The sequence below is a fragment of the Thunnus albacares genome, chromosome 8, assembly GCF_914725855.1.
Source record: "Thunnus albacares chromosome 8, fThuAlb1.1, whole genome shotgun sequence".
Lineage (NCBI taxonomy): Eukaryota > Metazoa > Chordata > Actinopteri > Scombriformes > Scombridae > Thunnus > Thunnus albacares.
Genome location: NC_058113.1, coordinates 3443678 through 3461566, shown reverse-complemented (window position 1 = coordinate 3461566; position 17889 = coordinate 3443678). Strand labels below are relative to the sequence as shown.

Below are 17889 nucleotides of genomic sequence, written 5' to 3'. Positions count from 1 at the left end.
TTCACAATAAACTCAAAATGATTCAGGAGAGCATATGAAGGTTATTCTGCTGCATCATGCTCACTTTAGTCTCCAAAACACTGGAACTGCAGAAAAAAGATGTCTTTGATGAGGCTGCTCTGTGATGCTTGAACGATGGAAAAGCAAATAAGGGAATGGAAATATTATTGGTAATCACTGTCTACAACATTGATTTGTACAAGTGAAATAAATAGGTTTTAGGTGCCAAATTGGGTAAACTTTTAAAATGCACCTGTCAAGATGTAAAATAATCATAATTTCAAACAATTATGTAATTTGAAACGATTATTCAGTGGTCAGCAGGATTAAAGAACAGTCAAAAAAAATGAAAACACAGAAGAATTCAAATGTTTTAAAGCAGGGGTACTCCAACCTTTTTTTATATTAAAGGTCTAGATATGAATTTTACATTTGGTCAGAGTAAATGGTAAATGGACTGTACTTGTATAGTGCCCTTCTAGTCTTCCAACCACTCAAAGCACTTTTTACACTACGAATCACATTCACCCATATTTATACACTGAATGGGTACAGAGGCTACCATGGAAGGTCCCAACCTGCCCATCAGAGGAAATTTAATCATTCACACACTGATGGCACAGCCATCAGGAGCAATTTGGGGTTAAGTATCTTGCCCAAGGACACATCGACACGCGGACTGGAGGAGTCGGGAATCGAACCGCAGATCTTCCGATTAGTGGATGACCCGCTCTACCTCCTGAGCCACAGCCGCCCCAGAGGTCCAAAACAATGCCAGCAAAATGCAAAGACAAATAAAACTCAATAAGTAGTCCAAAATCTCTCTGTGGCACTCAGACTAGGGATGTGCAGAGGACTCAGTATTTGTATTTGTATCTGTATTTGTTAAGGCAGCAAAATTATTTGTATTTGTACTCCAATAACCTAACTTTGTGGAAAGGAGAAGGGGAACAACAGGTTATGGAGAGTCCTTAGGGAGCACTTGGCGTGTGTCAGTAGCTCAGCTTTATCTCTGGTGAACACCCCCAACTTTGCCGAATAACGTATTTGTATTTTGGCACACCCCTAACTCAGACCCAAGACCACTGGTTCCTACTGAAGACATAAATCTTTAAAAATACTTCTAATTTAACAACAACTACATACATTCAACAAGGCAGCAGAGTGTCTTCACTTAGTGGGAGAAACGGAACTGTTTGCCTGAGTCTTGGACACAAAATGTGTGACTACCTGATCAGAGGCTCTATAAGAATCCACTGGTCAAGCAGCTCTCTCTCTTCATTAACATTTTGCAAACTTTAAACATGACATCTTGCTTCTGGTATTAGTGATAATGTTCACACATCACTGAATAATGGTGACTACTTGTTGTCATGGTAATGACATTATGCTTCCAGTGATGGGACCTGAGTGAGTGAGTACACACGGCAGCTCTCTGTAGTCTACACAGAAAGGGTTTCAGCCTCATTTTCCAGTTGTCCACTTTTGACTACAGATTGTGTACTGGGCTCTGAGTGCTGTGAAAATGCAAGTGACCCACACTCAATACTCTGCCTGAATGCACCCTGTGTAGACAGATGGAGGACTGAAGCTGCTGCTGCTGCTAACGTGTTCCTTTCACTACCCAAGCTGTGCAGATATTGTGTTACAGTCTGCAACAAAGTGTCACCTACTTTCCAAATGACTGCATTAAAAAATTAAAAAAACAGAACCATAAGTCAGCAAATAAGCACTTTAATGTTTTCTCTATTCCTGTGGCCTTATCAGTACAAAAATGTAAAGTTAGAGTGAGATTGGAGAGGGACAATTAAATGTTTACAACCATTGTGATTATGGGAACCTGTACATCTTATCATAATTTATTAGCTCATGCCAATAATTGAGAAGGGTCTGATGACATCCTAATGGCCTGATGAGTACTGGAAACCTTCAGAAACCTGTGCCCAACTGAATTTTATTTTTATTTATTTATTTATTTATTTGCCTTATGGTGGAAGAGTTGGAAATGGTCAAGAGGTCCCTGAAATATTTAATGTTCATCCTCTGCGGACTATGAATGCCATTGCAGGATAAATGGCAATCTGGCTCATAGTTGAAGAACCAAAGAGTTGGATGTCTGACCAATTTATTAACACAGTGAAGGAGTGACTAAAGGACCAAGCAACTTTGCACCCTCAAGCCATGCCACTAGGTCAGAAAAGTCCACCAAAGCATTCAGCCATTAGTACCTGGTGCTTTCAAAATGTGTTTCCACAGAAATCTAAAGTAAATATTTCATTTCTAACGAGTTCCAATAACTCATCAGCCGCTTCATCTTCTCACTGATAGGTTGATTTACCATATTACTGATCCACTGAGTTGTTTGTGTTGTTTTTTGTTGTTTTTTTTTCTGCTTGCACTGGACTGGTTATGCACTGATTGAGTGTGGTCACAGAAACAGGGGCAAATCCAATTTCACAGCCATAAGTAAACACTTGGGCCACACTGTCAATCTCCTGACAACAAACAGATATTGACTGTGATCACTGGTGCCTGCTTATTTCATTTCTGAGGGTGAAGGAAATCGTTCACAAATTTGGATTTTTTTTTGTTGCTAGAATCTGTCTCCTTCAAGCCATAAAGTTTGACTCATCACACTGACATGGTGAGATTACACAGAGCTGTATAGGGATTGTGAATATGTGCGTATGTGTTAGTAAATCAAGTGCTCTCCACAGTGCACTCCCTCACCCTGGTCCTCACCCCAAAGGAAATTGATTTGCGAGTAATTAAAAACGTGTGTGTCTGGATGTTGGCCAACTTCATGTTCTATTCATGCAGATTAATACATATTTGTCGTTGCCTGTGGGGGCTGAAAGGCATCTGTCTGTGCCATTAAACATTCATGAGCATGCAGGACACAGAGAGAAAGAGCTCTTTACTCGCTCCTCCTCATTTCGGCACACATCTTAATGGGGCGCATTAAATCACAATGGCCAAACAGGGAATTTCACAATGACAATGGTATTCATCACACCTGTGTTTTTAAAGCAAAATTCGCCCCTCAGATCCTCTTTCAGTGTTACATGCCATCAGTTTGAGATGTTCAGTGCACTAGTTGTATTGCAGGTTATATTTTAGTGTACTCACTTTACGTCTGGATCATCAGTGCCATCCACTGTACAACTGCTTTGATTTGTGATTCTCTGTGACTTTATGTGTGTATGGATGTTTAGTCTACCATAAAGAGAGTTGGCCAATTAGTTTTCAGACATCAGGGTATGATAAATGGCAGCTGTGCCTTTTATCTGCACCATACTGCGGTCACTATCAATGGAAGAATTTGTATCTGTGCTTCATCTGCTATAGGTTTATAGGTTTATCCCTGTATGACTGATTAGCATGGTGCTGTATGTAGAATAGTTAAGAGAGGACACCCAGATGTAGGTGATCTCTCACTATTTTACATCAAGAACTGGCAAATTGCACATAGCCTATATATGCCACTCAGTGTACTTCAAATACAGGAACTATCGATATCACTTTTACAGCTTGGTCCCAGGGATGATAAGATGATTACAGGACAAAAAAGAAATATTTCTGTTACACAGCAGTTCAGCCATTTAATAATTTACCAGTATTGGTTGAACTGCTCACAACTCATGTCCACACAAAGGCCATGACCTGTGTTGAGGGTTCACAAGAAGATATTGAAGGGCTGGAAACATCATTCTTAGACAATGCACAACATTGTAGGCATAGAAAACTGTGAAGATCCATTTCTGATTCCTTGACAGTGTCCGGTTAGTGTTGTAAAATCACTGGTCTGTCATTAAGAGACATGGTTGTATTTCTGAGTGTATTGACAAAAACACACATAAATGACCTATAATTAGCCTACTCAGAGCAGACATGCACTAAAAAACAGTTAAATAATATTTAACTGTAAAATAAAATTTTGGCTCCTATTTATTAAAGTTTCAGCAATCACACATCAATCAGAGGAGACATATAGTTTCCTCCTTTACATTTGATCTGACAGTATGATTTATATGTTGTATTAGGTTGCTCAGGCTCTTCATTGAAGCTATATGATGTTTACATTGAGTCAAATATTCATACACATTTGTGTCATTCATGTAGACTTGATGCACAGCCCTATAATCACAAATTGTCAGGCCTCCTTAATCCTACCGACTGGGGTACCGGCAGACGCCAGGGGTATACTTTTTGTCATATCTCACAGGTGCTTTATTCTATCATTCCAATTTTTCACTTTGTCAGTTGTTGACTTTGTCAATCAATTTGTTCCTTAAGACTTCACATCACTGTTTATGTTTCTGTTTTAATAACTGCTTTTTAAAAATAACAATGTATTGGGGTCTGAGACTGGGGGAACCTAGTCAAAAGCACCCAATTCCGCTTATACAGTTTTAGTAGATGAAACTATTTATTGAGTTCATGTTTACTATGGTTCCTAATTTAAAGTATCACACACTATTAGTATGAATTAAAAATGTTTTGAGAAAAAATAAGTTAACATTTTGCTATAATGGTTGTTTCTTACAGTAGTTTATTCTTGGGGTCCCCAGGGACCCCAGTCGGTATTCTTTGTATGTTAAATATGTTGGTAGGATGAGCGTCAATCCTTTGATGTGTTGTGTTTCCAGATATAAAAGTATGCTTGCACTAGGAACACTGTTGACACTATTTTGTTCAGTTACAACTTTACTGAACCAGTATAAACATTGTAACAGGGTTTTAGTCAAAACTATAGAAATGTTTCTTAACACAGGCTATACTCTTTGGCAGATCTCCAAAACTGAAGCTTTATATGTTTCTCTGTGAGATGAGAAAACTCCATCGGATGATTACAAAAACCCAGTGTAGTCTATAGGAAAAAATAATGCAATTGTTCTTGGTTGCTGAAAAATAAACTCGGATTTAGTCTTTCGCTTGACTTTGATAACATGGTTAATCTCTTTGACCTCTAGTCTTTGTCAATTTTTTCACTGACTCCACACTCAAGGCTCAAAAGTTGACAATAATGCAGTACTGTTTGTGTTTGTGTGTCTCTAGGTGGCTGGAGTGTATGGGGCCAGTGGGCACAGTGCAGCAGCGAGTGTGGGGGCGGGATTCAAACCCGGACTCGAACCTGTCAATCACCTCCGGAGGAGTCTTACCTGTGTGAGGGAGTGGTGGAGGAAGGCCGGCCCTGCAACTCACAAGCTTGTACCGGTGAGCTCCCAACTCTGTGTATGTATGTGTATTCATTTGTGTGTACTACCATGTCTGTCAGTAAGTTCCCTTTTGCGCTTTGGTGGTTAAATTTGAGCATGCATTGTGTGCAACGTGTGTGTTTACAGCTACTTTTAACCTTTCTGTTTTTACATTGTGGTCATATGTTTGTGTATTCATCATCTATAAGTCAGTCTTTTGACTTAAGGAGTGCATGTTGGAAAGGGGACTTTGATCGATGAAAAATAATAATGACATGGTCAACTGTTTTAAAGACCATGCATGCACAGTGTGTCAAACTCATTACTCTCGCAAATGGCCCAAGGGACACAATATTAACATCTGAGCACTATTATGTAGAAGCTATTTACCAAGAAGCATTAGTGCTTTCACAGGATTGTTTAACTGCATAAAGCTTTCTTAATTTATACAGAATTTCTGTCTGACAAATAGTAAACAGCAGATTGTCGGTAATGTAGATGTGTTTATATGGTTTTTTTTGTTTCAATTAGTAATACCATCAGGGGCATTTGAAGATTCACGTAAACATCATTATACAACAGGTGAAAACACAAAATGAGCACAGCACGCATTTACAGCACATTAACACCGACAGCACATCAAAAGTCCCAAGTTTGGCTGATGCTGTTCTGGGTGACCAATAACGTCACGGTTGTGTCCCAAATATAACCAATCAATGAAGGAGCTCTGGTTGCTAACCCCCGCCCCCTCCTCCCCCCGGCCTTGCCTCACCCCCCTTTAGGCAAAGGTCGACATCTCTCTCGCAGCCAATCGCTTCGCTCGGTGGACAGCCGCAAGCGTGATGACGTAGACAAGCCCCGCAGTGGACAACAGAGCCCTCAGACAGGTAAGACAACGGGACGCAGAGGGATCCCATGCATCAGTCACTGTGGCAGCTTGGGTAACCACCACACTTGTACAACACTTACAAAATGACAAACACAACTTTTAATACACACATCTATCAAAATCTCCCAAAGTAGTGCCTCTTCCGCAATGGACTAATTCCAACATGGACCCTGACTGAACATAGTGAAATTGTATTTTATGTGAGGTCATAACAGGACACTGTGCCCTGTCTGTAAAACACAATATCAAATGGAGTACCCCCTCTCTGTTAAAGTGATACTCCACCCAAAATCTGAAGTCGTAAATGCTCACCCCTCTGGGTTTAAAGTTCGTGTAGTTCAACAATTTACGAGATACACTTATTTGCTTTCTTTCCCAGAAATACAACTCTCATGTCTGTGTGGTAAATATGGAGCAAGAATAAGGATTTGTTTAGCCTAGCTTAGCATGACTAGGAGCAAAGGGGAACAGCTAACCTGATTCTATTAAAAAATACAATTACCAAAACAGATTCTTGTTCAGCATCTCTGGCAGGAGTGTTTCTGTGTTCCCTCAGCCCTATGTACCCTCAGATCAGTACCTCCACCATGAGGTGTTTTCGCCCCTGTCTGTCTGTCTGTTTGTTTGTTTGTTTGCTTGTCCGTTTGTTTGTTTGTTTGTTCGTTTGTCTGTCTGTCTGAGCTTAACCTTAACCCTAACCCTAACCCTCAAACCCTAGCCCAACCCACCCTTCTGGGAACCCCAAACAGGGCATTATGGGTGTTATGCTCTGATGCTGACGGAACATAGGGCTGAAGGAACATAGGGCTGACCCCTATTTTTAGTAGAGGTCTCTAGGCACAAAGATAACAAACATAGTAACAAACATGGCAACCTCACTATGACAGCTCCAGGAAGTCACTGCACCTGGCTGTTGTAATGTAACTTTTCCTAACAAGCTAGCTAATCACCTCCCGGTTCCAACTCCAGCTCATACTTAACTCACAGACAGAAGAGTGGTGAAGCTCTTGTTAACTAACTCTTGTAAAGAAAGCAAATCAGAGTGTTTCCTAAAATGTTGAACTATTACTTTAAAAAGGTGTTTGTGAACAGTCTGTGATTATCTGTTAGCAGATTAGAAGTGGATTGTGTTACAGGAGTGGCTACTTTTGATGGTTAGATATTTTAGATACCAGGAAAACATGTCACTATCGGAATCCATTGTAACTTCTATCTAAAATCTAAGCTGATTACAGTGCCTGCAGAGTTTGAATGTTTGATACGACAAACACAGATTTTGGGTGGAGTATCTCTTTAATTGGCTAATTAATTCCCCACATCCTGTTTAGTTCTCCTCTCCCTGCTACCCCAGCTGTGATTGCCCAATTATTCCTTACCGGTCAACTGACCCGTTGTATGGGCAGTCATGGCCATTGAAAATGTGACTGACATATCCTAAGCCAGTGGCATTCACTTCACCTTGAAGTCAATGCAAAGGATATGACATCAGAGCCCTACAGATGAAGAAGGACTAGCAGAACAGAAGCTGGGGTTCATTTCAGAGGCCTCCTTCTTTGAAAGGTGCAGCATTTGAAGTTGGACCAAGCGTTAAAAGGTTGGACCTGCGCCTCCTCCTCAAATAAAACAATCTACAGAAGACTTAGGTGTCCTTGGAATTTGTTGTCATTGTCTTTTCAAGGGACTTCCTGGAAAAGGTGTTTGGATTACTGAGGGCCATTAAGGATACATTAGTTATGTCCACAAAAGAAGGTCATGTTTCTCAACCATATTTGGAGGACCCCTTGGAATGAGATAACCGCATCCACCTGTTAGGGCATATCAGGACTTTGAAGGAGGTGGCCCCTGAAGTGTGACACAGCTAGAATCCACCCCTTATCACACCACAACCCCTCCTCTTTTGGCCACAGAGGCTACATCCTGCATGCTAATTAGTTATGGCCCTCTCCTTTCCTCTTCCTCCTCTTTCTCCCCTATCCTCCCATCCTTTACCCATTCCTTCCTCCTCAGTAGACTCAGCTTCAGGTGAGGAGTGGTCAGCGTGGAGTGTGTGTTCTGCCACGTGTGGGGAGGGCTGGCAGAGTCGCACTCGTTTCTGTGTGTCCTCCTCCTACAGCACCCAGTGTAGTGGGCCACTGCGAGAGCAGAGACCTTGCAACAACTCTGCTGTTTGTCCAGGTAAGCCCCCCATCCCACCCTCTCCAGCCACCTCCCTGCGCTCACCCAGCCCTCTCCTGGACCCTGCCTCACCCATACAAAACCCACCTGACTCCCCTCCTCAAGCACTTAGCAAATCTGTGGCCCCAAGGATGATTTCTACCCTTGCCTTACAGAAAGGGCCCTGCCTGCAGTTTAGAATGATTCTCACTATAGTATGGGAGATTCCACAGTGTTTCTTCGGCTCCCCTACACGCAGACAGACAGGGAGACTGCTCAACTCAGAAAGTGATATTACCACAGAAAGTGTCAGGCAACTTCTCTTGTGTTGTTTTGGTGTGTTAAGGGAACATGTGTTTGTCTATAAATCATACCATAGCTGCTCTGATTGCAGTGCACGGCGCTTGGGATGAATGGTCACCATGGAGTTTGTGTTCATCAACCTGTGGCCGAGGTTACAGGTCCAGAACACGAACCTGCACCCCCCCTCAGTTTGGGGGAGATCCCTGCGAGGGCCCAGAGAAACAGACCAAATTCTGCAACATAGCTGTCTGTCCAGGTGAGAAATACACCAATACTCGTACAAAGACTCATACAACCAATCTAATGTCTCTACCCAAATGCTTCCACAGGACAATGCAGAAAGCGATTGCTCATTGCATATGCAGTAAAAGCAATTTTGAAAGGCATCAGCATGCTTCACAGTACTTGTTGGTTTGTCAAACAGGCTCCTTTCTGACGGTGGTTTTGGGATTTTTTCCAAAACCTACAATTTGACAATCACACCCACATATGCAGCAATTGTTAATAGTTGCATTAGTAGGCAGGATTCAACTTCTCACTCATGCCCTCTTTTTTCATTCTCTAAGCCAAAAATCACCACATCTGTGAGGCTGCGAGGCTGCACAGGATGTACAAGACTGTATTTGAAGATGTCTGCAGATACCCAATGTAGAATAACTAAAAATGTGACTGGCAGAAGTAGTTGTGTGAATGGTTAGATACATTTTCATGTGTACAACCATGTGAATAACACCTACCTTTGACGAGAGATTGGCTGAAAATGTATGTTATCCTCATTTGTATGATTCATCATATCTCATCCCTCTATTATAGCAGGCTTTTTTTTTTTTGTAATAGACATGTATAGTACCCGTCAAAAGTTTTGACACACTTTCTCATTAAAAGGAATGGGTGTCCAAACTTTTGATAGGTACTGTATTTGTTAAAAAAAAAAACAAAAAAAAACAGGTATTAATTTCCTGCTCAGGATTACACATAAAGAATATAAAACAATTTGATATGTCCATGCAGAAATATTCCGCAGAGAGCACCATAAACCCATAATATAGCAAATAACAAACATACCTTTTTGTGTGCTGTTTTTGTTTGACTGTTGGTGGCCTTGGTGTCCTCAGTGGATGGAGTGTGGAATGAGTGGTCCAGCTGGAGCTCCTGCTCAGCCTCTTGCTCTAATGGGACCATGCAGCGAACCAGGGAGTGCAATGGCCCCTCGTATGGAGGCTCCGAGTGCAGAGGAGAGTGGCTGGAGACTGTTGACTGCTTCCTTGGGGAGTGCCCAGGTATGGGAGAGACAGGGTCACACTCTGATTAAAAGATTTACCTTGTACCGAAAATATATTGTTTGTTAGTTTACAGATTTACAGGAAGGACCAAGAACTACTATGTAAACAGGGTACTGAATAGTATATAAATTAACCTAAATCTTTTCCTTTTTCAGTGTATTTTATTGTAACTTATTGGACCACTTTATTGCAGCTGGTCCACTCTGTTTGTATTGTGTGTTATGTAAGGGATAATCAATGAGTAGGTGTGCGTTAAATGGTTTAAAGCATGAACCACCATAGTCCACTTATACCACCGTCATTTGCCAACAATATGAAATAAAAGCATTCGCAAATTTTTGGCAAATGTTTTGCACTCAGAAATGGTTATGAAGCAAGAGCTCATCATTGTGGGAATTCATGTAAGGTGTCATTAAGCAGAATCGCAGAATATGTCTCCAAATCAGTGTTCCTTTGTTTTTGGTAGAGAAAGTCTCTCTGTCTGTTAACTACCCATTTTGTTGCCTTTTTGTGTTAATCTCATCCTTCTCTTCCTCTATCATTTTAAGCTCTTCAGGTGTCAGTTCCTTGTGCCGTTTTTTGCTTTCTTTTCTTCTCCATTTCTTTTTCTTCTGCTGCGTCTCATTCTTCAAAACTTCATAATGAGTAAGCTTTGACAGCTGTGATCTTTAATGTTGCTATGGATACAGGTTGGGTAGCAGATGAATTTAGAATGGTGATTAAACTTGAGTCGAACTATGTGTGCAATAATGGTTTTAACACACACTTGCTGGCCAGTCAGAAAAGAGTATTCATCCAGACCACCTCAATATTGAACCTCAATACCCTTCTGGTACTGACCAAAATCTGTTGATAACACCAAGATTGACAACTGTAAAGTACAGAAAGTTGGAATCAAATGTTTGGTTAGAGTCAAAGCCTTTTTTAGTTATTCTCTGACCAGATAGTCTCTGATATGAATTAAAATCTTTCAAATCTTAGTCTAGTTTATTCAGACAAAGTTCTTGTATGCCTGCTTTTGATTAAATAACATTTCACATTTGAAAACTTGGCTTCTATTAAAGTGTGAAATGAAAAAGGGGTTTTGTAGAAAAACATCATGTATTTCTCAGTTAGGTATTGGTGTAATTATCGAAACTCAGATATCATATCAGCAGCACTAGTTTTTAAAATGTTCAAGGCCTTGCAGCTTACTGGAATTTGAAAAGAAACACCATTCTTCAATGCTCAATTATAGAAGACCCCATTGATATTTTTGGTAAATAGACAAGTCAATCTTGTGTTCCAACCCTCCGTCCAGTTTATGCCTCCGTATTCTGTAATCAGTCAATGGTATGTTTGTGCAGCTGTTTTTCACCAAGATTCCAAATTTACTACAAATCACATATACATTACATTACTTATATTTTACTGACTATCAATGAGTGAACCAGTGGCGCTTCATCTGCAGTGATACATAATTTGGAAGAAATGGATTAAAATATATAAAAACACTATGACTGGTATGTGTGTCTCATGTTGCATGCATCCTTTCAGTGGATGGCAAGTGGCAGCCGTGGTCTTTATGGTCTGGCTGTTCTAAGACCTGTGGAGGGGGGGGCCAGCAGAGAAACAGAATTTGTTATGGGCCCTTTTTTGGAGGGCAGCCTTGCCCTGGAGAACAAGAGGAGGTCCGGCGATGTAGTGAAAAGAGATGTCCAGGTCAGTGAATGGGAGCACAAGTTGCTTTATCAGCAGTTTTACATCAGAAACAGAAACCTGTGCTACTTTTGACCCCTACTGTAACAGCTTGATGCTTATTAACACTCCTTTGTGAACAGAGCCTCATGAAATATGTGGGGAGGACAACTTCTCTAACGTGGTATGGAAGATAACTCCAGCTGGGGATACAGCAGCAGTACGCTGTCCTCCAAATGCTATGGGTGAGCTCCTGCCATATGTACATTTACACCCTGCTATCCATAACACTCAAATACCCACTGGTATTCTTAGGAGTTGGATTATAAACTTTGATTATAAAGGACCCTTGTTGCATGTGTCCCCACACAGGGCTTATTCTGCGCCGCTGCACCCTTGACGAGGAGGGCATCGCCTACTGGGAGAATCCCACCTATATGAAATGCATTTCCAATGACTATCGCAGCATACAAACTTTGGTGAGAAGCGAGAAGTACAGAAATATACAGAAACTGATTGTGGCTTTTCAAATTCTATGTCAGGGCACAAAGGTGCGGAATTTCAATAGATTTTCATATTATTCTACAAGATATTGTGTCAAAGCCTGCTGGCTGTGTTATATTGCCAATGTCCTCACAAAGCCCTGCAACATTAAGCTGGGTAAATAAAAGACTTGGGGCCAAACTGTTACAAACATAGGTCATCTGAAAAATCTGATTGTTGTCTAAGCTGTTACCATAAACAGAAATGTTGTGGTATTAATCACTAACTGTGAAAATTAACAGATTCCCCTCTCTCTGTCAGACTCGGGAACATTTGTCTAAAGCACAGCGTGGCCTTGTGGGAGATGGAGTTTCAGAGGTGATGACTAAGCTGAGGGTGACATCCAGTGATGGGACCAGCTACAGTGGTGATTTGCTGGCCATTGTTGACGTACTGAAGAACATGACAGAGATCTTCAGAAGGGCGTACTACAGCCCCAGCAGTGCAGACATGAGGGTGAATTGATATATGTTTTTACCAGTATTGTTATGTTGCTTGTACTTCTGTTTGAGGGTGTTTTCCGCCCTAGCAGTATTACATTTTGTGTGAAGAAAAACTTGACATTTTATAGCAAGATTTGGTAAAAATGAGGAAGTAAATCATGAAAGTACAAAATACTGAAATTTCAAAATTGATCTAATCTTATGTGGACAAAAACCAGATTAAAGGACAAGGATGGCATTAAGGCCGTGGGCCTCATTTATAAAACTGCGTACGATTCACATCAAAAGGTGGCATAGGGACAGAACACAGAAAGTCTTATCAATCAAACAGGTGTTTGTTTATTCATTTTAAGAATGGCTTTTTATGAATCCCAAAGTTTGTTTAGAAAGTGGTGTACACCCTCTTATGTATGAACGCAACAGTTATAAATGAGGCCCCTGGTCACACCAGAAACCGATTTTTTGTGAAATATGTGGTATTAGAAGCTTGATGACACAGAGACTACATACTCTCAGGGCTGGATGGTAAACTACTGTAGCTAGCGAGCTAACCACTAACACACTATCACATTCCTCAACTCTACTGTGATATTTGTATACTCTGGTTAAGCTGAGTGGTGCAACATAGCTAATAAGATAATAAACCCTTCTTCCTTTTTAGGCTCTCTGTTCCCTCAAAGGCCAGCACTGTCAAGATGTTTTACTATAGGTCAACAGTGCAAATTTGCTTGTCAAAATTCACTGAAGTTGAACTTGACAGGGATATTGATCAGATTTTGTTCCATCTCATGAGCAAATCCACTGATTACAGCATATCCATTGGAATTGACTGATTTCCCTGCAGAATCTTGCCATTTTAAATGTTTATGTGATTGAACCCATAGTGTCAGGAAATCCCATGACAACAGTACCAAAAATGTTCTACGTCGTCTAAATACTTTCCAACTTCCCTACTCTGTGACAGTAGTGGTATTTTTAAAGTTAGGGGACTTGCCATAGAGTTTAAGCCCCAAAAAATGCTAGATCCTACACTTAATGCATGCCATAATACAACTCCATAGTAGAAATCCATCTTTCCTTAGACCCTCCCTGCCTGGTTAACACTTACATCTGTCAAACTCCATGCCCCCAGTTAGCACAGATTAACACAGGTTTTCCGTTATAAATGTAGTCTCAAGATCCAAACTGAGATAAGCCTGATGACATCACTAGAACATCATCAGGGGGTTATTTTCTCAGACATTAGGAAGCTGCCTTCAGAGTTACTGTAGGCAAGATAGAACTCTTTTTACTGGTCGAGTAGTATTCCTCAGGACAAGTAAACTGATCTTCATGTGTAAGATTGGTGAAGTGCCACTCCATATCACTTCCTAAAACAGCTGGGAACTGTAGTTTTTAGCAAAAGTTACTCTATTTAGTTCACTCACTATTTATTAAGTAGACTATTTTCAGCTGAGGACTAAATGTATTCGGTGCTTTGGTGATTTGAAGACAATAAGAAAAATTTAAAATACATTACAATACCTTAGCCTGTAAATACCTTATGGAAAGGTAATAATCTGATAGCTTTTGAAATCTTTTTTTCTCTTTGTTCCGCAGAACTTTGTGCAGTCCGTCAGCAATCTGTTGATGGAAGAGAACAGAGAAAGATGGGAGGAAGCGCAACTGGTTAGTATCACCCTTTTTTCTAAAACAGGATTCCCGTTGTCACCTCATCTGTAATTGCACCTTTTGTAGAACTCGGTTTACAGTAATAATTAAAACCCTGGTGGTGTATAATTGATGAGTTACAAAGACACAGGTGGACAAACAGCCCACCTGTATATTTTCAGACTGACAGAGGTAGAGGGAGAGAAGAGATGCTGAAGGAACAGAAATAGCTATAGCTAATGAGTAATTGAGTCAAAGCAAACACCCACTCATCCAGCTGCTGAATGCATCCACTTGTGCATCACTACCGTCACTTCCATCCAGCTGTCCAGTTGTCCATCCATCACCATGAAGGCACCTGAATAAGTCTAATGCTGTCTTAAAATGAAAATAACATGCTTTGTGCACAAGAAGTGGCTGGTGGTAGAAGTTGGCTACACCACTATTATTCTTATTCTACCTTCAACTGTGGAAACTTAGCTCATGCCAATTTACATTATATACAATTTGTAGGAATAGTTTTCTTATTTATCCATGACCAAAATCAGTGATTTAATATAAACACATCTTTTACATCACTGTTTCCAATGTGGCTGTAATATTTTATATTTCTGTATGTGTATGTCCCAGCCTCCAAGCAGCCAGAGGTGTCCCTCTATTTCTCTATGGTAAAATCAATACTTGCAGTGACTTGAAAGTTGGGTTACAAGGAATTCATCACAAGGGGCACCATGCCTGCTTTTAACATTGTTAAGTTAAAGGAAGGCATTTAATCAAAAAGTCAAGCTTTCAGTCTGTAGACCTTTATCAGGGCCAAAGATGGATTATCAACCAGACCCAGAGCCACAGTGGGGCCAAAAACTACATGTTAACCATGTGGCAATTAGTTTTTGGTAATTTAATTAATTTCACAGTTGTTTGTCAGTACTGTATGCACCACTAAAGCACATTATAAACTGAAATGAAGATGAGCCCTGGGTTAAAATCTAGTTTTTGGCCTTTATTTTTTAAATTTGTATTGTGCTTACATGGTGCATTTTACTAAATAAAATTATGCTTAATACATATACATGCACATAGAGTAGTAGGAAGGCAATCAAAAAAAGCCCACAGCACATTTCTGCCATGGGCCTATTTGATTGTGTCTGATGAGGGCACAAATTTGACTAAGCTTATAATGACACCAAATCAAGCAAATACAGATCAATGTTGACAAAGTTATATTTTCAGTGTGTGGTAATAATAATGATAATAAAATATTACAAAAATGATTAGGAAAGTAAAGGACATGATGCTGTGATGGTTTAACTATCATAAGCAACTTTTAGCTCTCTGCAAATAGATTTTTATACTGTATGTAAATAGATAGAAAGCATTGGCAGCCTGGATGGTAGAAAAACACATTCAAAAATCAACACTGTAGCATACTTTGAAAATGGTATTTTTAATTTGCTCAACATAATTCTAAATGTAACTCTCTAACCTTTACCCTATTTCACAAAGTCCTTTCATGGTTGAGGGTTACAGTTTTTACATTACTAATGTCCATAGCATATTATATGTTTTGCTCATTCCTCAAATGCCAATTTGAAAAAAAAAAGATGAAGAAACAAATCCATACAGTGCATTGCATAAACGGTTGTCAGCAGAAGTGAAGAGGAAGACCATGATGCACAAAATGTAAATGTTGGTCATAGCTGAGTGGATTATGAAAAATAATAGCACTGAACCAATAAGGGATATTGTGACAATGTTTTCCAGCAATACAGCTATATACAGTATATATAGCTATAAGCTATATAGCTATAAGTCCTTTTGTGTATCAAGTGTTTCAACAGCAGTTCCAAATATTCACCTAAAATCCATAATCCTTTTTTTCATGCTACTTTCACGTGTCTTTATTTTCTCAGCTGGGGCCAAACATCAAAGAACTGTTCCGTCTGGTTGAGGACTTTGTGGACGTCATTGGTCTGAGGATGAAAGACTTTCAAGACATGTATGAAGTCACCGATAACCTAGGTCAGCCTTACCGCCACCCTGGAGATATCCACAGCTATCATTGCTTGTCAAAACCAACACTCATCACTGCTTTTATTTCTCTGATCTTGACTGATACAATGCAACTACAAAACATAAAAGGGAGGGTAGGGGAGGGTGGCCTGATAGTTAGACAGACAATTCATACAGCAAGCAATGTTTCACGTGTCCACAACCAAGATTCATCTATATTATCAGTCAATTAAAGCTTTTATGTTGGCTGATAAGTAACAGGAAATTGCAAAAATGCAAGAAATGTCAAAGGTGTCACCGTTAGATAGTATGTCCACTAGATCATTATCTTTTAAGCTATTCTTTAGCTTTCATCATATAGACAGAGAAAAAAGCAAAAAATGACGGATCAATGTACTTCCAGATTAAGTAATCATTAGTGACACACTAATCTCAAATATTCATTTAATGTTAATACAGTATTGCACACACCTCACACTATTTCATTTAAATGGCTACTCCAGAGATTCAGTATTACGCTTCTATAAAGCTGGGGGACTGATGAGAGACAGATCAACCAAAGAATGGTCAAAATTGAAGTGGCAGAGATATCATGACTTGAGATTGTAGTTTGAGTCAAGTTCCAAAAACACTGGATCTCACACTTATTACACTATCATGATAGTGTCTTCTGTTAGACCATCCCTGCCTTTTAAATGCTTTCCAACCCCACAACCCCAGTTTGTAAGAAGGCTTCAAGTTCAAGCTGAGACACACCTGATGATGTCATCTGGGTTATTTTCTCAGTCTTAATAAAGTTTCTGAATAGTACTACTTATCTTCTTGTGTAAAATGTATTGTAGGCCAGTATAGATAATTATATTTTTTTTGTTTATACTGTTTCCTTATTTTCTATCAATCTTTGCTGTATCTGTGTATTTAAGTATCTAATCTCCAGTGAATTTTACTAAAATGTGTTGCTTTAATTAACTGTAAAATGTCTTGCTCAGTGCATATCTTAGTCAGAAGGATCCCTAATTTGGTCTTTAATGACTTTTTTAATGAAAAATGCTTATGCATATATTGTTACCATTTTTTCTGCCTTAAAACTTCAGTGTTGATCAGGCTCTAATTCATTCATAATGACACGTCTTCAGAAATAAAATATTAATTCTTTCACAAAAGACATCTAGGTCCTCATATGAACCTACAGTGAATAAAAATGGGATCCAATTCAAAAACGATTTGCACCGGGTGTGTTTGACAGCCCCAACTTTAGTTAGTTTAGCACATACCTTCCACACTGCATTTGTCTATGCATTGGTTTGGCATCTCTGCATCTATATTGTGCAATTTCTCTCTTAATAATAATACAGTGAAGCCTTTACATTATTGAGGTATATTGTAAGCTGTAAGTATTGCATGGTATCCATAGCAACAAACATCATTGGATCCCTCAGTAAAGAAGGTGGCGGTTTGGCCCTATAGTGAAGTTTATCAAGTAAATTAGACCCATTTATGCTATTTTGTAGTTATGGTTGTCATTAGGATTTAAGTCAATAATGGGCTGACAAAAACTGCAGCACACATTGCTCTTAGGTACAAACAAATCATACTTACATTTATACAGACCAGAGACCTGTAAAATTAAGGTTGGCTTGGAGTCAAGGGAGTCTATTTTTAGTTTGTGTACAGGATATTCCTACAGATTTACAAGCCAGATATGATGCCTGTAGAGGGTCAGGAAGGTTGGGCCCCCC

General features: G+C 39.7%; 1 protein-coding gene across 2 annotated transcripts in view; it reads left to right on the top strand.

Annotated features, from left to right (window-relative positions):
- Positions 1-17889, top strand: part of adgrb1a (adhesion G protein-coupled receptor B1a) — a 169598-nt gene that overhangs the window by 79805 nt on the left and 71904 nt on the right. The window contains exons 3-13 of one of the 2 annotated variants that reach the window (XM_044359261.1): positions 5059-5217; positions 5981-6085; positions 8095-8262; positions 8636-8800; positions 9660-9824; positions 11364-11528; positions 11648-11749; positions 11877-11983; positions 12309-12503; positions 14090-14158; positions 16051-16159. In XM_044359261.1, the coding sequence (XP_044215196.1) occupies positions 5059-5217; positions 5981-6085; positions 8095-8262; positions 8636-8800; positions 9660-9824; positions 11364-11528; positions 11648-11749; positions 11877-11983; positions 12309-12503; positions 14090-14158; positions 16051-16159 (1509 nt within the window). Of the gene's footprint in view, positions 1-5058; positions 5218-5980; positions 6086-8094; positions 8263-8635; positions 8801-9659; positions 9825-11363; positions 11529-11647; positions 11750-11876; positions 11984-12308; positions 12504-14089; positions 14159-16050; positions 16160-17889 lie in introns of those variants that run through there. The other variant, XM_044359259.1, reaches the window with a different exon arrangement.